Here is a 22691-nt window from a genome sequence, read left to right as displayed (position 1 = left end):
ATTCATAGGATTGGGCTCTCATTTGTTTGTTTTACGGACTGGTAATGTGTTAAACATGCCCATTCCCTCTGCTGCCAGACTGCTTTGCTCACAAAGCATTCTCCTCCAGCCTTTCTTCTTCCCCAGGGCTGGCCCATCCATAAGTCGCCTCAGGCAACAGATTGGTAAGGGGGTGCCCATCTTTGTTACTTACTTGCTTCCACTGCCCCTCTGTCTCCTTCCACTGCCTGGATTGGAAAAGGAAGAGGGGGTAGAGATGAAAAATTAATGTGGAGAGGAGGGGAGAGCTCAACTAGAAAATGGGGGAGTGAGAGAAGCAGAGGCTGGCACATCATCCGATGAGGGGAGGTAGCATTTGGCTTGACTCCCCAGGCATCAGGAGGCCTTCTCCTCCTCTTCCCTTCCCTGAGTGCAACCAAGAAGTCACTGGTCTAGCATCTGCTGAACAGCCATCCTTTTGTGAGTCACCTCTCACAGTGTAACACTTCCCCTGGGGAAAGCAGCTTTGGCTTTCTTGCCGTGTTTCCCTTCTTAGAACTATTGCCATATGCCATTCTGTTGTTCCACTGGCCACTGTGCTTGGTCCCTGCACTTGGAATAATTTCCTCTGTGTGCACATTAGACATGTCCTAAAAGACACATAGCATAACATAGTGCAAAATGCTTGGGTGCCTTTCATAGTTCCTTGTCCTTCCCCATGAATAGCAAAAACAGAATAAAACACGCACACTAGCTTTAAAATGGCAAAATGTTAGCAATTAATATGCTTAATTTTTACAGGTCACAAAATTTATCTTTTTTTTGATGCACCTTTTGATTTTTTTAGCGTACTTGGTACCATACAGCCCTGCACACACCAAACTGATGCCACTCACACCGTATACTCTCAGTACCTCCACATCGTCCATCCCAAAAGCATTCCATTCCCTTGGAAACCCCCACTGCTCAACCATACTGGTTCTTACATGCACAGCCACACCCTATCCCCGAAGTCCACACAATGTATTGTGTCCCAAATATATCCCTTGGAAACTGCTGTACCCCACTCATTACTCCCTGGAATTCAAAGCAGTGTTATCCCCAAGATCTGCCCCCAAATCTTCATCCTCTCAGACCAAACATCCCATGGAGAACTGAGCTCCTACACCAGTCCCTTGCAGGTAGATTTCCCAGTAGGCATCATCCCTATTTCAATAGTCTATACCGCAGCTTTGTAGTTTACAGCAGTGTAAATCTGGATTATCTGCTTCCTTCAGGGGTAGCTATGAAAATATACTGGAAAGAGATGGCTTGCAGCAGTAAAATCTGGAGGGGAAAGTACTCATCCTATATGTAAGGAGACATCTAGGGCTGGTTCAAGTGTACTGTTAGGGGTATAGAGAGATGACAGCCAACAGTTTCTGCTTCTGCAGAGGTGGCCCTTCTGGATCAGTGCCAAAAAATGGGAATTCAACCCTCTGTTCAATCTGCTTCCTTAAAAGGAATATACTAAAGCTCAGGACTCAGTCAGTTCATCCACAGGTTTCTTGCATAGTGGTGTCCCCAGATCAGGCTGACAGCAGTCTTGGTTTCCATTATGAGCCTGGAGCTTGGACACTATCCTGGCAGTCTCTGGGGTATGTTTGGCAGTCTCAAAGTGCTTGCGATTCCCACGGGTGTCTGGTGAGGCACTGCGGCTGCTGGGACTTGACTCAAGGAGGCCACTTTTTGCCTGTTGGCTAGAAAGGGTAGCAGTCAGCAGAGGCAGACTGGGAACTTTGGGGATGACACTGCGAGGATGTTTCACAGGCATTCGGCTGAAACGTCCCCTGGTCTGTGAGCTGATAGCATCTGGGTCAAGTAAAGAGTGCTTTGATTCGCATCCATCCTCATTGTTCAACTCTGAGTGACAGGAAAATGCATTAGAGAGCATCAGAACACAAGAATACTTGTTTGGTGTAACATCCCACACAAACACACCAGAAGCAAAGATACTGGTCTAAAAACTAGTGCTTAATAAAGGGTGAACGGGATCTCCCAAGGGGTAGGGAAACAGAGAATTCAGCCTGAGGAGCCTTGCCTTGACCTCTCTGTCTCTCTGGGTCTTCACTGGGTCAGGTAGGAATAAAGCTCTTCCTACCAATCAGTGCAATTGCAGTTGGTGTATGGCACCAATCCTTTTAAGAAAATGTAGAGCCCACTGGCAAACAAAGACTTCAAGTTCCTACCCTCCTTCATCTCTCATTAAGTAGGCCAAGGATGTCAGTTAAGCAGCATGAAATCTGAAAGGTGAATCCCAGGATCCCTTGCAATGTTGCAAAATATCCAGAGATGGGTCTCCTAAAGTCTGCAGTGAGATCTGTGAGTTCAGAAATGGCATGATGGAAATCATTGCAAGGGAAATGAGCACATCTCTCAGACTGTGTGGTGTGGCCAATGTGGGAAATTAAACATCTTCATCTCAAGAACACAGTAGGTATTGTCTGTGTCTAACTTGCTTGATTACAGAGCAGACAAAATTAACTGGAAGTCAGTTTGAGCAGCCTGATTGATTTCTGCCTCCCTCCCAAGGAACAGAGACTCTAGAATACCCAAGGGGGAAGGTAAGAACAGCAGTTGCTGACTGATTCTACCTGGGGCTGGGGTCTGGAACTGTCAACTAGGTAGTGGAGCCTGATTGGTTTCTGTCTCCCTCCACAGGAGCAGAGGCTCTGGAATGCCCAAGGGAGAGAGTCTCATAACAGCAGTTGCCAGCTGATTACACCACTGGAGGCTGCAACCAAATGTGCATGGACTTATTTGGGAGTTGGGACTCTGTGGTAGGATAGCAATGCTTGGAAGGGATGGGGCTAGGGACCATTATTCCCAAAACGTATGACATGCACATAGCTTTACCTATTGTGTCTCTGTTCACGGCATCTGTTTGCGATGTACACTGTAGATGCCTGTCATCAGTGGAAGAACAATCCTCAGTGCAACTGTCATCCTCATTTGGAGAAGGCTTGCAATCATGGTTCTGCTGGAAAATGCAAAGTCTGTGAACCTGTAGGTCAGCCATTTTCACCCAACGTGCTGTGGCACACTGGTGTGCCACGAATGGTCCCCAGGTGTGCCACGGGAATTTGGGAGAGGGTCATTTATCAATAGGACCATTAGGGGATGTGAGTCCCCATTGACAGCAAAGTGTGCCTTGTCAATTGTCAAAAAGCTGATGGTGTGCCTTGACCATTTTAGTGCTTTGCCAGTGTGATGTGAGATGAAAAAGGTTGAAAATCACTGCTGTAGGTATTAAGTTCCCCAGCAACTTTACTAAGATGCAGTTGCTGCAAGAAAATCATTAGCAAAGCAAACAGAGCTTGCAGGAGGTGGAATCAGAGCCAGGTAGAAAGGATCCTATCACAATGTAAGTACAAAATTCCGTTACAAAATTTTAAAGCCAGGTACCACATTTTAAAATGCTTTTGTAGAAAGATTATCTAAACTGGACTCATAGACCAGACTTTCCCAGCAGAAACAACAATTTTCATTACATTTTCCTTTCAAAATTTTGGAAAAGATCACTCCAACTTTTGGTATTATCCTTTGTAGGGCTTGGCTGCCATATTTTGTGCATCTTAATATGATCATATTTATCTATATTTTGGGAAATTTGGAATGATGTCAAAATGTCATCCCCTTCCAAATGCTTATTCATTTTTCATGGAGATTTTACAATGGCATCTCTATCTTGTTTGCAAAAAAGATGTCCAGCGTACGTAGGCTGACATGTTCAGTAGCAGAGTGCATGCAACAAGGGATATCTGTATCTTGTGAGTAACCGAGAATCTAAACCTAATAACCTAAAACCTGATAGTTTGTTATTCATATTAAATAGCAGAACCAAGCTATGTGCTGAACAGAATCATGTGGTACAATCTAGCAAGCTGCTGGCTGGAGATTGCATATTTGAATGCTCTCCCATGTAAAAAAAAAAATTTATACAGATAAAACTAGCGTGTCAAGGAGAAGAGTTCTAGCCTACCTTTTCTCTTGATGTGCTAGTTTTCTGTGTGTGGGGTGTTTTCTGTGTGTGTGTGTGGGGGGGGTCAGATATTTGATTTCCATGTCGTCCGCATATAAAAGCAATGGTATTGGGAGTGTACCCAATTTAGGGCAGTGAGAATCTACTAAGGCTAAAGCAGGAGCATTATGTAAAGCATTAAATAAGGTAGGTGCCAGGACACAGCCTTATTTAACACCCCTTTTAATGGGGTTGGGCTAAGATAGATTACCAGAGGCAGAGACCCTAACTTGACAGGTAGAAAACAGTCTTACATAAGGAGTCTCTTCTCCACACCCATCAGGTTTAATTAACGTCAGAAAAACCCTCTATCAATAGAATCAAAAGCAGCCCCATCTGCAGTATGAAGTGATGCAGACCAGCAATGAAAGTATAGTGAGATTCTTCTGATCCTGTAGGTTAGCTTATATTCTGAAATCAGCCAATGGTTCACATAACTGAAATGTGCAATTCTTTCATAACTTATCCTTTAACTTATCCTTTAACAGGCATTGCTGAGGGAAAATCAGCATGGCTTCTGTAAGGGTAAGTCTTGCCTCACGAACTTGCCTCATAATTCTTTGAAAACGTCAACAGGCATGTGGATGCGGGAGAACCCGTGGATATTATATATCTGGACTTTCAGAAGGCGTTCAACATGGTCCCTCACCAAAGGCTACTGAAAAAACTCCACAGTCAGGGAATTAGAGGGCAGGTCCTCTCCTGGATTGAGACCTGGTTGAAGACCAGGAAACAGAGAGTGGGTGTCAATGGGCAATTTTCACAATGGAGGTGAAAAGCGATGTGCCCCACAGATCTGTCCTGGGACTGGTTCAACCTCTTCATAAATGACCTGGAGACAGGGTTGAGCAGTGAGGTGGCTAAGCTTGCAGACGACACCAAACTTTTCCTAGTGGTGAAGACCAGACGTGATTGTGAGGAGCTCCAGAAGGATCTCTACAAACTGGCAGAATAGGCAGCAAAATGGCAGGTGCATTTCAATGTAAGTAAGTGTAAAGTCATGCACATTGGGGCAAAAAATCAAAACTTCACATATAGGCTAATGGGTTCTGAGCTGTCTGTGACAGATCAGGAAACAGATCTTGGGGTGGTGGTGGACAGGTCGATAAAAGTGTCGACCCAATGTGCAGCAGCAGTGAAGAAGGCCAATTCTATGCTTGAGACCATTAGAAAAGGTATTGAGAACAAAATGGCTAATATTATAATGCCATTGTACAAATCGATGGTAAGGCCACACTTGGAGTTTTGCGTCCAGTTCTGATTGCCGCATCTCAAAAAAGACATAGTGGAAATAGAAAAGGTGCAAAAGATAGCGACTAAGATTATTACTGGGCTGGGGCACCTTCCTCATGAGGAAAGGCTACGGCGTTTGGGCCTCTTCAGCCTAGAAAAGAGACGCTTGAGGGGGGACATGATTGAGACATACAAAATTATGCATGGGAAGGATAGAGAGATGCTCTTTACACTCTCACATAACACCAGAACCAGGGGATAGCCACTAAAATTGAGTGTTGGGAGAGTTAGGACAGACAAAAGAAAATATTTCTTTACTCAGTGTGTGGCTGGTCTGTGGAACTCCTTGTCGCAGGATGTGGTGATGGCATCTGGCCTAGATGCCTTTAAAAGGGAATTGGACAAGTTTCTGCAGGTAAAATCCATTACGGGTTACAAGCCATGATGTGTATGTGCAACCTCCTGATTTTAGAAATGGGCTATGTCAGAATGCCAATGCAAGGGAGGGCACCAGGATGCAGGTCCCTTGTTATCCGGTGTGCTCCCTGGGGCATTTGGTGGGTCGCTGTGAGATACAGGAAGCTGGACTAGATGGGCCCATGGCCTGATCCAGTGGGGCTGTTCTTATGTTCTTAGAAGATGCCAAAGATTGTATCTGGAGTCTCACATAAGTGGACAGCAGTTGTGCTACTACTGAGCCACAGTTCTCCCTGCCCCAGCTCCCACATTCAGAACAGTAACATGATGCTAAAGTCTGCCATCTTTCTTGTGTGGGTGGAGAGGGGGTAGGAAAATGAAATAGCTCCTTAAGGGATGGGAAAGCATATAATGGGGAATTCCCTCCCCGCCACTTCCTACCTCAGAAGATACATCAAAGTCTCCTTCATTGTTTGAAAGAGCTTCATTGACATTTGCTCCTCTCAAAGAGTTGTCACGCTCACAAAGCCCAGATGAAGGTAGATCATCCATCCCAAAAATCCGTTCATAGTTGAGGATGAGGAACTCAACCAGCTGGGACTGGTACCCCGAATCCACAAGGCATGACATGGAAACATCGTTGCCAAAGGGAGGGCGGATTAGTGTCGGACCAAAGATGATTCCCAGGTTGTTGGGTGACATCTTGTTCTCTTCGTAGTTCTCAGCCACCCTGGTAGGGAGAAAGACAGCCAACAAGGACTTAGCAGGTTTGCTAACTGTATAAAATGTGTATTTCTGGGTGTATTTTGTCTATTTTCTTATGTGGGAGCAAGTTTGAAATTCAAAAGCCAGTCTGTGTCATTCAGAACTGGGATGCAAATTACAGAGAGCTTGGTGGAAGGGAAATGCAAACTGGGTTCAAAGCAGCGAGGACCAACCAAACTGGCTGATCAAGTTTCAAGGAGACTGGACAAGCAGCTAGCACTCCTCCAATCAAATAACAGGATGACATCATTCCAGCTGAATGATAAAACTTTCAACTGGGCGGAAGTTCTCTCTCTTTGTCCTCCATCTATTTAGAGGAGAGCCCCTCAGACTCACTGGGAATGCAAGGGAAAAGACCTGGTGGTTAAATTACCAAGTATGATCAGATAAGAACCATGTATGTAGCACTGTCAAGTTTTTGTGTTATTTTAGAATTCTCTAAATCCTTCAGCTTTTTACAGACCTCTTTTGCTCCAAGCCTCTTTCAAAGTTCAAGGTACAGCTCCGAGTTAAAAGCATGCTCGAGATTCCATCAGCATCACATCGCCATCTGCTGGCCATTTGCATGATTGCAGAAAACCTCCCCCCCCCCAGATTCAACTCTCCTTACTCTTTTTCTTGTTCTGTTATTTCCTTTTTCCTTTATTAGAATTTTAACAAATTGCTTACATTACTCCGAGTCTGCCTATTTCCTGGTATGGGAAGTAAGGTGGATTGTCATGTCTCGTTGCTCTGCAAGTGCTACTGTGAGAGTGATTTTGACAGAAACCCCTGAGGCTCAGTATTAGGTATTTGAGGAGGGGAGTTGTGCCCAGGAAGCCCTCTAGGTAACCTGATTTCCTGGGCTAGTGGCAGTGGATTCAATCTACCAAGGCTTTTTCCCAGTAAGCTATATGGCCAAACAGGGAAGAGAGAGGAACAGAAAGGAAGTGAGTAGGCTAACCACTAGACATTACTGCCCTAGATCAGTGCACGGTTGCTGGCAGTCCCTATCTTGACCCTGACACCAACAGCTTGAAAAAATGTTTCAGAAATAAGAGACACCGTGGAGCTGGGGTATTTCTCCATTTTTTTTTATTTTTATTTTTGGTGGAATTGGTAGTCATTTTCACCATGCAGTTTTGTGGAGTCAGAAGAACTACTCACTCAACTCTTAAAAGCATGCCCATGATGCATGGGAATAGCAGGAACATGTTGCAATACAGTTCCCTCCATGATAGGCACTCTCCTATAGCAGCTGGGTTATGCCATCATATTCAATGCACCATTCCCAATGACTGTGGGTTTGCTGTCAAGAGAAGAATCCCCATTTCCCAGCAACAAAATATTGCAGCTTGGGTGCTGGAAAAATGCTATTTCTCTACAAAAGAAGAGCCATCTTAAGGGAGGAAGTTAGATCCTGCCTAACACATGAATAACAACTGTGACTCAAATGTACTGATGCAATACAAACTGTGCTACTGCTAACCTTCTAGCTCCCTTGTATTGGTTGTCATTGCTAGAGTTCACACAACTAAGCCTCCATTTTTTTGCTAACTTCCGCTATCCTGATAAGAATTCCCAAATATATCATGGATATCCATTTTTCTTAAAACCTGCTAGGTTTAAAGCTTAACTAGGTTAAGGATGAGTGCAAAAGTGAGTACAGGTGAGCAAACCATCTCTAACATTAGCAGTGGCATTACTAGGGTTCACCACACCTGGTGCACCTGGGAGGTCAGTGCATCACCCCCATGATGAAACTCTGACCATGCAGTGGGCGGGGCAACACCCTGGGTGGTGGGTGTGGCGATGTCTCAAACTTTTAGCACCACAACCCACTTTTTAGAATGACAATCTGTCCAGGACCCACCGGAAATGACATCAAGCGACATCAAGAAAATTAAATAATTATAAATAATAAAATTAAAGTAAAAAAAACAAACAAACAAGGGGACGCCAGCCCTATTCCATGAAATGTATTTTCTCTGTAGCCTGCCTGTAATCCCCCCCACCAAATCATTAAGATTTTCAGTCCTACTCAGTGCCCAGTTCAATTTAAGCTCTTATATTTAAACCACATCACTGTCAGGGTCCCGCTTGCCAAGTCTAAAACCGAAAAACATTCACCAGCTGAAGCCTCTGTTTTTATCCTTTGTAGTGGGGGGGGGGGGGCTGCCTTCTGGAGCATCAGTTGAGTTCCATGTTCATCAGCTGTCACCACCCTCCCCTCGAGCGAAAACCTGCCCTCCACTCACCTGAGGCTCATGGAGCCTTGCACAACCCAGGGCTGTGTCAGGGAAACCTCTCTGAGGTTCCCTAATGCCTGCAGTTTTCAAACTCTCAGGGAGTTTGAAACCTGCAGGAAATCTTTCCAGGGGTGGGAGGGAGGAGGAAGGCAGCAACGCGATCCACAGGATCGCGTCGCTCAGGGGGCTGCAGGGACTGGGGTGCACCCTGCAGTCCCTGCAGCAGCCGTCCCTGGATGCAGGGAGCCCTGCGCGAGCACCTGCAGGGCTCCCCAGGTCAGGGAAAGTGAGAGTGGAGAGATCGCGCTTGCTTCTGCTAAACCGGAAGCAGAACGTGATCTCTCCACTCTCACTTACCCTGACCGGCTCCCCACACCCAGGGACGGCTGCTGCAGGGACTGCAGGGTGCACTCCAGTCCGTGAAGCCTAGTCAGAAGGGAAAGTGGAGTGATTGCGCTCCGCTTCTGGTTTACTGGAGGTGAGGCGGCATCACCCCACTCTCACTTTCCCTGACCTGGGGAGCCCTGCAGAAAGTCACGCAGGGCTCCCCGCACCCCCGGGAGGCTGCAGGAGGCTTGGGCAAGTGTAACCAAGCCCCTGCAGCCCCTCTGAGTAGCGCAATCCTGGTGATCGTGCCACTGCCTCCTGGCTGGGCTGGGGTGTTGCAACGACCCAGTTTGAATACCACCGCCCAATGCTATAAACTGTGGTTCCAGAAAACTGGAAGCACAGTTTCTGACACCATCGGGAGCCTCCGAGATGCTTCCGTGGGGACCTAGAGGGGGCCCTACTTTCCATAAAGCTCCTTGCATTTTTGTTTTCCGGTTATTTGGCCAAAACTTTTGATAGAAAGGAGGTATTTCACTCCAGTTTTTTTCATCGCATTCTACTGTAAATTCCACATTGAACTGTATATGGAGTGATGGTATTATTCCTAAAACGCGTGATTTTAGTGCATGACCCCCCAGTGCATATCACCCGGTGTGGCCCACACACCCCCGCAGCTTCCTAGTAATGCCACTGAACATTAGTTGCACTTAGTACAGAACTATATGTTACATGCTAATATTCATAACCCAATGCTGGCAGCTTCTTCTTCTAGGCAGTGGCATAGCTAACGACTGTGTAGCCTGGTGCCAAGCTCAAAATGATGGCCCGTTAGTGATGTCACAGCTGAAAGTGATGTCATGCCTCAGCTTTTAAAAAAGTGAAAATTGGGGAGAAACCTGCCTCTTCCCCCCAGCAGATCACCACCCACTTGCTCTGCCACCTTCCTCCAGCCAGTGGCATAGCTAAGGTATCTATCTGCTACCTAGGGTCAAAGAAGATTTTTAGCCCCCCCCCCCCAAGACAAAAATCAAATTTAATTAAGTAAATAAATAAAAAATGTGCACCTGATTGGTGTAAGACACTGTGCTGGGGTGAAGAGGGAAGGTTATTCTCCCCTTGCTAAATGTAAGAGGAGCACCACTTGAAAAAGTGCCTTTCTACTCAGTTAGCAGGGGTAACTGTATTATGATACATGGAAATGAGAGCTGACTCATGTTAACACCTTATTGGTTCCAAGCTGTATTACAATAACATGTCATTGGCTCTGAAACAATCAGTCTCATAGGTCAGATATGAGTTAAGAAAATCCACTTTTTGTTCCATAAGGCAGTTGTGTTTTCATTTTCTGGTTAATTGGCCATAACTTTTGTTAGAATATAGATATTCCAATGTGGTTCATTTCATTGCATTCTGCATTAAATTACCCTTCCAATGATATATAACATGATGGTATTATTCATACATACCAAGATTTTCACAATTTTGGTCACTAGTGTCAAGCTCAGGTTGTTACCCCCCTAAAGCTTGATGCCTAGTGCAATTGCTACCCCCTGCACCCTGTTAGCTACGCCACTGCTTCCAAGGAGAAATAGCATAGGGAGAGGACAGTTTGGAATGGACAAAGCAGGTGCTTAATATTTTTCACATGTGCCACGTTTCCCTGCAACTGTCTCCCCAAACTGTTTGTCTCCCATAACGTTCTAAATGTTTGCAAGGATAAACATGTCAAAGCATCTTGGGCAGAAATGTGTTGCAAGGGGAAAAGGGTGAAGTACACTAACCACTTTGCCATTCCAACCTGCCCTTTTCCCAAAGTTGCTTGTCTCCAGAAGTGAGATTTTCAGCTTGCCTGTCTTCAGAATGCCCTTTCCACATTGATTTGTCTGCCACTGGGTTCCTGCACCCTTGCAGAGGTGTCTGCAGAATGTTCTATGGCCTACTGTAGTCCCACATGAGCTGAACAAGTGCCCTAACCTAGATCACAGTCATTACTCCCCTGAAGTTACACATTCCAGGATAAGATCAGTAGTCACAGGCAGACTGCCTTTCAGGGAAGCTTTTGAACCATTACTGATGATTTAACCAAGGAACCAGATAATACTGGAACACAGTTTAAAAACCACTGCCCTAGAAGAAGCTGCTGTCTAGCTCCACCTTACAAAAGGTATAAACAGATTTTCTTGACTTAGGGAAGCCAATCTCTGTCTGCTTCTGTTAAAAAATCCAAGTGTTTTTTTTTCTTTCCCCCTAAGAATGGGGCTGGAAATTGTGCCTTTTAGATACTCTATTGGCAGTCCAAGCCTCTGGTAAAAACCAAGACACAAATTTAATAGATAAATAAATCCAGGTGTCCATTTTAAGGGTGTAGCCAATATTTCTGTTTGTTAAGCATTTAAAATGGAAATTGTTCAGCTCCGTCTAATTCACCAGATCTAACTTTTTGACAACAGCTGGTACCTGTATAGATGAGCAATGAGATGCCGTAAAGTATTGTAATTTGTTGCTGGCAGCTTGCTCAGCAAATCCTTTGTATTCTTGATGGGATCTGCCAAAGTCTCAGAATCACCCCCTGTTCTGTCTTCACGTCCATGCAAGCTCTTTGCGTGGGTCATGAATTCATCATAGAGTTTGTATGGCAGCACAGGACTGGAGAGCTATGTCAAGAATAGGAAACAAGCATCAGAACACCTTCCCCACACTGGTCCTCTGGGCTTAGATATAATTGCAAATGTTTTCAGATTCCACTGAGCTACACTACTATCAGAAAACTCTGGCCTGGTAGTACCTGTGCACATATTCTATCCCTTTCCATATTTCAATCCAGAAGCAATATTTTCCCATTATCTGAATTGATTGAGCCCAGCAGTCCTAGTTCCTAGAGTGTCTCAGACAGGAAACACAGTGGGCTCCCATAACTATCTGTGTTGCTGTAGTGTAGGTGCCAGGTAGTGGGGCTCTGAAACAGGTGACATAATCACCTTTGTTCAGCAAGGGGCTCTTTACACTGTGGTACAATTAGTATAAATGTTGATAGAGGTGGGCAGTGCTTTTTTGTAAAAAAAAAAAGGTGCAGGAACTCACGACTTGTTAATCTTTTATTTATTTGTTTGTTTGTTTGTTTGTTTATTTATTTATTTTTAAAACCATTTTTTATTGGAGAAATAAAATATTTTATGTGCTTCCCACCTAAAGATGAACTTACTTCTGAGTAGACATGCATAGGATTGGGCTGTCAATCTCCACATCCCCTTCCCCCTAGCTACTTTTTCTACACATGGGGAAAAATACTGTACAGGTGCATTTGTAGCGTGTAGTATGTAGTGTGGCACCACTTCGAGGAGAGGAAGCAGTGAATGGATTCTGAAAAATGGCTTACATGAGTTCCATGTAGTAAAATTACTCTAAGCAACTGTGGGAGTAAGAACAAAAAAGGAATTCTTACACTTGAGGGGTCCTTAGGTGCACATAGAAACAGCTATGTTTGTAAACAAGCTATTAAATATGGTTTAATTCAAGTACCAGAATACTCTGTGTCTTTGGGAAGGCGCTTGGCATGCAATTTGCTGCCCTGAGCAGCTGCTGTGCATTGCTGGATAGGAGCTGCAAACGCTGGCTGGCGGAGGGCATGCTTGTGGGGGAAGGATGAGGAAGATCTCTGGCAAGGCTGGACAGCACGTTGTACACATGTAGAATCCCTTTTCACCTGCCCTTAGCATGTGAAAACGGGTGCAGATATATATCTCTGCCAGAATTAAGAGCCCAATCCTAGGTATGTCTACTCTGAAGTAAGTCTCGTTCTAGTCAATAGAGCTTACTCCCAGGAAAGTGCCTAGGATTGCAGCCTAAGAGCCCAATCCTATGCATGTCTACTCAGAAGTCCACTTTAGTGAATGGGGCTTACTGTGGATAGGATGGCAGCCTCAGGGCCCAATCCTGTGCCTGTCTACTCAGAAGTCAGTCCCATTAGAGTCAATGGGGCTTCCTCCCAGGAAAGTGTGGAGAGGACTGCAGCCTCAGAGCCCCTCTGCCTGTCTACTCAGGCTGTAAGGCTATGACACTTTCCCGGGAGTAAGCCCCATTGAACACAATGGAACTTACTTCTGAGTAGACATGCATAGGCTTGGGCTCTCAGGCTGCAAGGCTATGTACCCTTTCCCAGGAGCAAGCCCCATTGAGTACAATGAGACTTACTTCTAAGTAGACACGCCTAGGCTGTGCTGCAGATTGGCACAGGGGCTGCACCAGCCAGCTTCCTTCCCCTCCTCCTCTGCCAAGTCAGTACCTGGGCATTCTGTGGGTGCCGTAGCCCGTCTGGCTGGCTGGCTGGCTGTCCATCCTCCTCCTTGGTATGTGTCCCCCACACCCTCCACCGGCTTGGAAGCTGCGCAGGGAAGCAGAGCGCGGGGGGAGGGGAGGCGGGCTGGGCTCAGGCAAGAGCTTGGGGATGGGGGCAGGAGGGGGTCGTTGTGCAGTCAGGCAGGGGCCAGGCACCCGCCCACCCTGCACCCCCTAGCACCCACCTAGTGAATGCCCCTGTTTTGCTCCCCCCCTCCTGGAATGCCTCCGAAGGGGAGGGGCCCCTGCAAAAAGGTGCAGGAACTCCATTCCCCTGAGTTCCATTAGGAAAAAAGCCCTGGAGGTGGGTTATCTGTTGGAAGTGCTTGGACCCCAGGAAACTCAGTCTTAAACAGGCATTCAGTGTTGCTCCAATACTCTACAGCTCCCCTATCCATCAAGTTCCATCCAACCAATTGTTGCTTATCCACTTCAGAAACTACGTTCACTGGTTTAGCACAGTTCTGCGTAAAATTCAATGTAGGGTGAAGATAAATCTAACACTATTAGCGCAGTGGGACTGCTTTGGAAGCATTCTTACTGTATTCAGATAAAGATTATTTTAAAAGACCCAGCTCTGAAAAAAGCCAAACCAAACCGTTCCTACAATTTTGCAGCAGAAGTCAGAAGTGGATGGCAGTGTGCCGCTAGTACTTGCAATACCACTGACACCTTCTCAGGTAGTTTTACATGTTAAAAAAAGGTTCTTTTTTGAAAATTGAGAACATGAAAGATGGACATATAAATATATTACAGCATATGGGGGATTTAAATAATTCTAAAGTGAGCATCCTTCGTGATTCCTTGGTATTCAAATTGAGGCTGGAAAGAAACAAAAGCTTGCTCTGCAGCTGAGGGACTAGCTATGAGTTCTCAAAGTTATAATATTACATCTGTCTTTATGCTTAAACAAAACAACCCCCAAATATTTAATGATGAGGAATGTGATGAGCTCCCACTGTCTGTTAAAAACAAAGACACTGGAAAAATAGTTTTCAAGGGTAGGAATATGGGATGCTAAGGATGTCTCTCTTCACGTCTACTACTTACCTCCTTAAGGAAATGTTTCAAGACTCCTGTGATGTCATGAGGTGAATGATCTGAGAGTTCCACCAGCCCCCGGCCATTTTCAAAGGCTTGGCACAATCTTTCCATGCGGGCTTTGGCTCCACTGATCCGGTAAATCCCCTGAATCCAGAAAACAAAGAGTTTGCTCCTGTCTGAGTCTCTAACTGGAGAACAGGGTGGTATATGTATTGAGAGAGAGAGAGAGAGAGAGAGAGAAGCTCTTTGACCAAGCAGTGAGGCAGGGAGCTGCTTGGTGTTCCAGAGCCTCCCAGGTCACCAAGCTGAAGAAGCCACATATACAGTTCCTCTCCGTTTCCTGGAACTCTGAGCCATGTCTTGTGGATCAGGAGGGGGTGGGCGGGTGTGCTGTTGGTTGGCCACCCCTGAATTAAGGCAATAAATGATGCACAATAGGCAAATAAGGGCACAATCCTAACCAACTTTCCAGTACTGTCATAGCTGTGCCAGTGGGGCATGTGCTACATCCTGCAGTTAGGGAGCAGTCACAGAGACCTCCTCAAGGGAAGGCAATGTTTGTTCCCTTATCTCGGAGTTGCATTGCCCTTATGTTAGTTCTGGAAAGTTGGTTAGGATTGCGCCCTAAGTCTATGACTTCTAGTATGCTGAATGCCATGCTTTCATGAAGTCAAGGAATACAAGGGAACCTATCTATACCACTTTTATCTATCCAGGTTTTCCTTTAATCCAGGCTCTCTCTTTGGGATGGAGGATGGATTGGAATAGGGATGGAGGATGGCTACCCTTCTACTGCTTGTTTCAGATTCTAACAAGAGCAGAGCTTGAGCTGTGATGGATTTGCGTCTGAAGGAAATTAATTACCTGCACTCCCAGGGCACGAGCTTCTATCTCAGAGGTACACTTCACCACAATGAATGGTACCTCCTCTGGGAAATCTCGTGGCACTTGAGTGAAGTCGATCCCAAAAAGTGACACCCGTGCTGGTAGCTTCTGGTGACCACAGTTGATGAGGAGAATCTCCAGGCATTTCTTGTGACATGTCAGGAAGCACTGAAAGTGACCCAGAGAGGTACTGAATTAGTTTGGCTGGGAGTAGACACCCCATGTTCATTTATCACATCTCCATACTCTAATGCTGCCCGATCTCGTCTGATCTTGGAAGCTAAGCAGGGTCAAGCCTGGTTAGTACTTGATATATAAACATGATGGTCTTATTCCTCCAAATTCTGATTTTAGTGATTTTGAAAACGTGTAGAGTCTCTCTCTCTCTCACACACACACCTGTGTCAACTTACTAACACCTTACTGCAGCAGTTCTCAAACTTTTTAGCACCGGGATCCACTTTTTAGAATGACAATCTGTTCAGGACCCACTGGAAGTGATGTCATGGCCAGAAGTGACATCATCAAGCAAATTAAAATAAAATAATTAAATAAGGGGGAGCCAGTCCTGTTCCATCAAGTGAATCTACTCTGAAGTAAGTCCCATAGTGGTCAATGGGGCTTACTCTCAGGAAAGTGTGGGTAGGGTTGCAGCCTGTGAGCCCAATCCTATGGATGTCTACTCTGAAGTAAGTCCCATAGTGGTCAATGGGACTTACTCTCAGGAAAGTGTGGGTAGAATTGCAGCCTGTGAGTCCAATCCTATGCATGTCTACTCTGAAGTAAGTCCCATAATGGTCAGTGGGGCTTACTCTGTAGTCTGCCTGCAATAACAACCCCCCAAAAAGAATCAGTGAGATTTCCAGCCCTCCCAGTGCCCAGTTGAAAGTTCTATTTCAAGCACATCAGAATAAAGACCCACCTGGCTTCACAAGTGCAAAATAGAAAACTTTCCCCTTATCACTCAAGCCTCTTTTTTGTTCTTTTTTAGGGGGGGAGGATGCCTTCTGGAGCAGCTCCTTTGGATCAGGACCCTTCTGGTATCCTCATATTCCCCTTTGCCTGGCCTGACCACCAGCCAAGGCACATTTGCCTACTTGCGAGTAAATGTGACTGTAAGGCTGCTTTGCTTTCCATAGGGCTCCATAGACTGGGAGGGAGGCAGCTGGGAGGGAGGAACCTCCTTCTCCAGTGTTTTTGGGGGCTGCACTCATTGGATAAGGACCACTCTGACATCCTTGGAGCCTCTCAGCCTGCCTTGACTAAGGCAAGTCCACCTACTTGCAAGTAAATGCAGCCATCAGCCTAGCTTGGCCTGGCCTGGCCACCAGCCTGGCCAGCCACCAGTTTCGGGCTCAGACTCGCAGCTGGGAGCAGGGGGAGCTTCTTGGGTGTTTTTGTGGGCTGTATTCATTGGATGGGGACCATTCTGGTGTTGTTGGATTCCTCTCAGCCTGCCCTTTCCGATGGACTATGGCAAGCATGCCTACTCATGAGTAAACACGAGATATGGCTCACTTTCACTTTCTAGAGGGCTTCATGCATTTTTTCCTTCCAGTTTTTTGGCCATAACTTTTGAACAAAAGGAGCAATTTCACTTCTGATTTTTGCACTGCACTCCACCGGCCATTCCGCATCCAACAGTGTATGATAGGACACAGTGGCTCCTAACCCTGCGATGTTAGCGCGTCCTCCCCCAGGGCGTGTCAAACACCCTCCCCCCCAGCACATCACCTAGTGCAGGGGTGCCCAAACCCTGGCCCAGGGGCCACTTGCGGCCCTTGAGGCCTCTCAATGCGGCCCTCAGGGAGCCCCCAGTCTCCAATGAGCCTCTGGCCCTCCAGAGATTTGTTGAAGCCTGCACTGGCCCAATGCAACTTCTCTCAGTGTGAGGGCGACTGTTTGACCTCTCGTGTGAGCTGTGGGATGAGAGCTCCCTCCACTGCTTGCTCTTTCACGTCTGTGATGCAGCAGTGGCAGCAAAGGAAAGGCCAGCCTTGCTTTGTGCAAGGCCTTTTATAGGCATTGAGCTATTGCAAGACCTTCATTCATTCATATAAGTTCATTTATGTAAACTTATGTAAATTTATTCAAATTTTAAATGAATTTAAAATTCACGCACAGTGAAAAAAGTGCGTACTGTATTTCTGGTCATCAACTGCTTAATGGTGCCACTTCCTGCTTAATGACATCACTTCTGTCCCTCAGCAGGCACCATGAATGCTATTTGGCCCACTCGATTAAACAAGCTTGACATCCCACTCCTAGCAACTCCCCTATTGGTACTGGCATATGCTCACCAACTGGGCAGCCAAGTCTACCTGTCGAGGTGAAGAGGTGGGATGGAACGGCCAGGTAGCTTACACTGATTCAATCACATAAGCCAATGACATCATTGCTAGCAGTAGGAACTACTATAGGAACATTTCTAGTTAGACATACCTCAGGAATTAGTTTTGCTTCTACTCCAAGCCAACCTGTAAATGTCACTCTTTGGGCTTTTGTGTTTTCTCTTTTATGTTGCTCCCCCTGCTTCAAGTAGACATCTCAATCCAGAGAACAGGTGTGACTGTTGACTGTCCCTTGTTATGACCTCTGTTTCTCCTTGCTCCCCACAGGCAGCTGTCCCACAAGTAAGACCATTGTGCAGATCACAAGAGAGGCCTATAGCTTTCCTGCCTGCAGGAACCAGTGTGAACTGCTGCTTGGCAGGGTTTCCAACCCACTCATTCTTGTCAGGCCTCTGTTGCTTCACAAACTCTATGGCAGAAAGCGAGCCAGCTGCTGCAGCCAGACCTCACTAGAACTTGTAATTTGGCTATCTGTTGGATAACTTTGACTTGGATCACACCTGTTGTCTGTTTCTTAACACATAGGGATCACTTCTCACTCATCTCTTACCTCAGCTGTCTTCAGGATGAGACTCTGCAAGGGGGAATGAAGCTGTAAGTCCCCAGTTCCCTGATGGTGATGGTTGGCAACCTTCAGTCTCGAAAGACTATGGTATAAGCCTACAGCACCTGGTATTCCCAGGCGGTCTCCCTTCTAAGTACTAACCAGGCCTGACCCTGCTTAGTTTCCAAGATCAGACAAGATCAGGTATGTGCAGTTCCCTGCTACCATGGTATATGGCAGATAGTTGCAGGGAGATGAGGAGGACAGCATATTGATAGCCACGCTGGCAGCCCAGTGATTGGCTCATGCAGTGCTCCCACTGATTGGTTTGTGCGCTACAGCCTCCTCACCAGGTGTGACTGTTTGCCTTGATGAAAGGTGTTAAATACCAGATAATACCAGGCAAATACTCTTAGCCTGTCTCCTGCTACAGCTGGATGGTTAGAGAGCTGCTTTGCAGAGCAGCCAGTGAGTGTTCTGCACTGTCTTCTTCTTCTTCTGTCATTGCTATGGGTGTTTCTGGCCAGACATGCAAAACTGAGTTCCTTGCTGATTAGACAATGTCCTTTAGCTGGGCTTGGACCTATCTTGCCTGTGTCCCAACCTGTGCCTTTGTAGAGTAAGCTACCAACACCCTGCTTAGAATGGGTTCTGTTGAGGTTCTCCATGTGACTAGTCAAAAAGATCCCTTCCAGCTGGCTGAAAGAGACTGTGCTTTGTCATGATGCTTATACTGTGAGCTCCAGGCTGGTTTTAGTGGCTCCTAATTTCCAGCTCGAGTGTACTAGAGTTATGCTGAGGGCCAAACCTGCTTGAGATCTGCACATTTTGCTGTAGCTTGCAGTTCACTTACCTCTTCACACTCAAGACCGCTGACCATGAAATTATCACACTCTCTGCATTTTGTAGGGCCTCGCAGTTTCCGCAACCGGTGAGTCTGAGCAGCACTTGACAAGTTAATGTTCTTAAATGTGTAGTGAGACAAGCCATTTTCAGATGAAGCCTCAGTGAGTTCTGAGCAGAGATTGAGACACATGGCTATTAGCATCTATTAGACTATAAATATTTTATCTCAGACTAAGGAATAGTCAAGCAGACATCAACCTGCCTATGGGATGCCTGAACCTGAGGGATCAGAGGTGAGGAGGACTAGAATGGCAAAACAGGTCACCCAGAAGTTAGGATCAAGAACAATTGAGAAATATAGAGTCAATTTTGAAGAAAAGTAGGAAGACTAGACTAAACTGAATTGGCAACAAAGACATTTGTTCATGTTCAACTGGACACAAACTAATGCAATGTCACATTGTGCTGACCTTCCATGGATTTCTTTGTGCACAAGTTTGGAAGATAAGGAGCAAATACATATGGCATGGAATATTCCCAGAGGGTTCATGCAGAACGCAAGTACTTTGGCCAGGTACTAAACATCTAATTCAGACATGGCATCTCAAGCTCAGGTTTAACCAAAGCAGTTCACAAGATAACTTTGTTCTTGAATTGAACCATTGTAGTCTACAGATGGGACATTGCATGACTGGCAGCTCAATCCTACTGGCACCTAGCACAGCTAGAATAAATGTTCTGGTGGCATTAGTTTCTTTCTGGCTGTTGCAAAAGGCAACAAGCTGTAGTGCACAGCCTGGCAACAAGCAGCCAGTTCCATGTGTCAGCAGCCAGCAGATGTTCACCAACACAGATAAATGTGCACAGGAGACAAGGGTGGCAGATGGTCAGGATGGGGTGAGTAGAATGGAGCAAGGGATGGGTGGAACCAAGCAGTGCTGGTGGCAGATCAAGACTGGGAAGGGGACAGGTTTGGCTGCAGCAACATCTGCCGAATAACTCCCTTTCCAGCCATGATCCCCCGAATCAGGTCCACATGGACTTCCACCAGTGATATCGCTGGCATGGTTCCAAATAGAACTGGCATGGGTTGAACCCAGGGGAAGAGAAAAAATGTTTCCTTATCCTGAGGAGGACTCTGGAGAATGAAACTCCCCCGTGGGATACTGTGGGTGCCGAATTGGCACTGCTGCATCTCTGCAGTTAGGATTGGGCTGTCACTCTCCCCCGTGAAAAACAAACTCTCTGTTCATAAACAACTAGATGACCCTGAAACATTTTAACCTTTCCTCCCAAAATGTGCAATCTCCAGCTATAGTCTGAAAAGGTAAGTTTGAGGAACAGGTTAACCACTTAATTTGCTGTTTCTCTACAATAGGGGTGTCCAAAGTTTTTGGTAGGAGGGCCACATCATCTCTCTGACACTGTGCCAGGGGCCGGAACAGAACATAACACAACTTATTTACGTTTAAAATTTGAATAAATTTGCATAAGTTTACATAAATGAATATATTAAAGATGAACTTACATGAATGAAGACTTGCAATAGCTCAAGGCCTATAAAAGGCTTTGCACAAAGCAAGGTTGGCCTTTCTTTCGCTACCACTGCTGCATCACAGATAAGAAGCTGAAAGCAGTGGAGGAAGACTTCATTCCACAGCTCACTTGAGTGGTCTAGCAGTGCCCTCACGCTGAGAGCAGTTGCATCAGGCCAGTGTGGGCTCCAGCAAGTCTCCAGAAGGACAGAGGCTCACTGGAGACTGGGCACTCCCCTAAGGGCTGCACATTGCGAGTCCTTGAGGGCCACAAGTGGCCCCAGAGCTGGGGTTTGGGCACCCCTGCTCTAGACCAGCAGTGCCCATATTCCGGCCTGGGGGGCCACTTGTAGCCTTTGGGGACTCCCAATCCAGCCCGCAGGGAGCTCCCAGTTTCCAATGAGTCTCTGGAGACTTGCTGGAGCCCATGCTGGTCCAACACAACTACTCTCAGCATGAGGGTGACTGTTCAACCTCTCGCGTGAGCTGTGGGATGAGGGCTCCCTCCACTGCTTGCTGTTTCACGCCTGTGATGTAGGAGCAGCAGTGATGGAAAGGCCAGCCTTGTTTTGTGCAAGGCCTATTATAGGCCTTGAATGATTGAAAGATCTTCATTCATCATATAAGTCTCATCTCTAATATATTCATTTATGTAAATTTATGTAAATTCATTTAAATTTGAATGTAAATTGATTCTTTTTTTCTGGCCCCTGACATAGTGTCAGAGTGATGATGTGGTCCTCCTGCCAAAAAGTTTGGACTGCTCTAGACCAGTCCTAATGCAGACATGTCCCATGCAGCTTCTCGATGTGCACATCATACAGCAGAGTAATACTGTATATAGATTCCTTCCTCTCCCCTTCTCATCTCACCAAACTATTTGTTTGTTTGCTTCTCACCATTTTCATAGACTTGAATCAAATATTTGTCTTCACCGTCCTCTGAGGAGGACATGGTGCCAGTGGACGGAGCTTTCAGTAACTTTTTGTGGCCTAGAAATGGATAAAAAATGGTTGAAAACAAAAATGAAAGCCAATTAAGAGCCAAAAGTTCTAAGCAACACTGGATTCTGCACAAGGAATTCCTTAAGTGGAAAAGAAAGTGCTCTAATGTTGTAGGATGAGAGTTCTGCTTTACTCAGAGAATAAAGACACTGCTTTACTCAGAGATGCAGGTGCTTATTAAAAATATTTCTTTAATGTTCCCACTACTTACCCTGAGGGAAAAGCAGCAGTGGAAACTTCCCTCCCTGGGGAAAGAGCAGCAGAAGTCGGGAACAATGACAATGATTATCCAAATCAGGACTATGGAGGGGGCAAAACTTAAACATTTAGAAAAAACCCTCCCCCATGATCTCAATTCAGATTTCCCCCTGCAGGTGCTATTTACATGGAAAAAAGCGCACAAAGCCAAACTATGTAATGAAACACACAATTTGGCCAGAAAACTTATTTTAATCAGAAGGCATGCTAGAATATCTGTGGTAATATATATTGAAATCTCTCCTCCTGGATGCTTGCTTTTTTTATTATGCCTTCCTTCTTCTGACCCCCTCTTAATTTGCTGATTTACGGAATAAATAGGATAAATTCTGAATGAAACAAGACACATTTACTCTCACCTGGGCTGGAAGTGGGGGAATCCAAGGACTGACATTCAGTAATACTTCCTCCGAGGCTCTCCGTGTCACTGTAGGATTTATTGGTACCTATGAAAAAGGAATGAAACAAAAGCTGTATACAATTGTAATATTTTCAAATTGAAATTGCTTGAAGCAATACGAGATCACCATAGATCTAATTCATATGTACATTCTTTTCTATTCTGCTACATACTCCAATCAAATGGTTTTCAGGGTTTTGACCCACTTCAAGCTGAATCTGTGAAAATCTCATTTCTTCTCTTAGGAGGGAGCCAACGGAATGTGTACATATCTATTATGGCTGTCCACTGGTGTCATGACCCATGACATGATCACTGAAGAAAAGTAGCACAATTTCTCCATTTGATCACCTTATTTGGGCCAGTGCTCAAATCATGGGAGAATGGATAAAGGGCACTTAAGTGAAATTCACAAAATGTTCTCACTCCTCGCAACATAGCTATATTTTGCCCTTCTCCGGAGCTTTCTAAAAATAG

General features: G+C 45.7%; 1 protein-coding gene across 1 annotated transcript in view; it reads right to left on the bottom strand.

The window, feature by feature from the left end:
- Positions 1-470: 470 nt before the first annotated feature.
- GMIP (GEM interacting protein) overlaps positions 471-22691 on the bottom strand; it is a 60233-nt gene continuing 38012 nt past the window's right edge. Inside the window, exons 13-21 of the mRNA XM_066615143.1 lie at positions 22174-22260; positions 21452-21544; positions 19025-19185; positions 15256-15444; positions 14398-14535; positions 11470-11666; positions 6131-6419; positions 2875-2995; positions 471-1881 (exon numbers count right to left, since the gene is read on the bottom strand). Of these exons, the coding sequence (XP_066471240.1) occupies positions 1496-1881; positions 2875-2995; positions 6131-6419; positions 11470-11666; positions 14398-14535; positions 15256-15444; positions 19025-19185; positions 21452-21544; positions 22174-22260 (1661 nt within the window). The 3' untranslated portion in view covers positions 471-1495. The remainder of the gene's footprint in view (positions 1882-2874; positions 2996-6130; positions 6420-11469; positions 11667-14397; positions 14536-15255; positions 15445-19024; positions 19186-21451; positions 21545-22173; positions 22261-22691) is intronic.

Source organism: Tiliqua scincoides, chromosome 2, assembly GCF_035046505.1.
Source record: "Tiliqua scincoides isolate rTilSci1 chromosome 2, rTilSci1.hap2, whole genome shotgun sequence".
Classification (NCBI taxonomy): domain Eukaryota; kingdom Metazoa; phylum Chordata; class Lepidosauria; order Squamata; family Scincidae; genus Tiliqua; species Tiliqua scincoides.
Note: the sequence above shows the minus strand (reverse complement) of the source record. Positions and strands in the feature narration are given on the sequence as shown.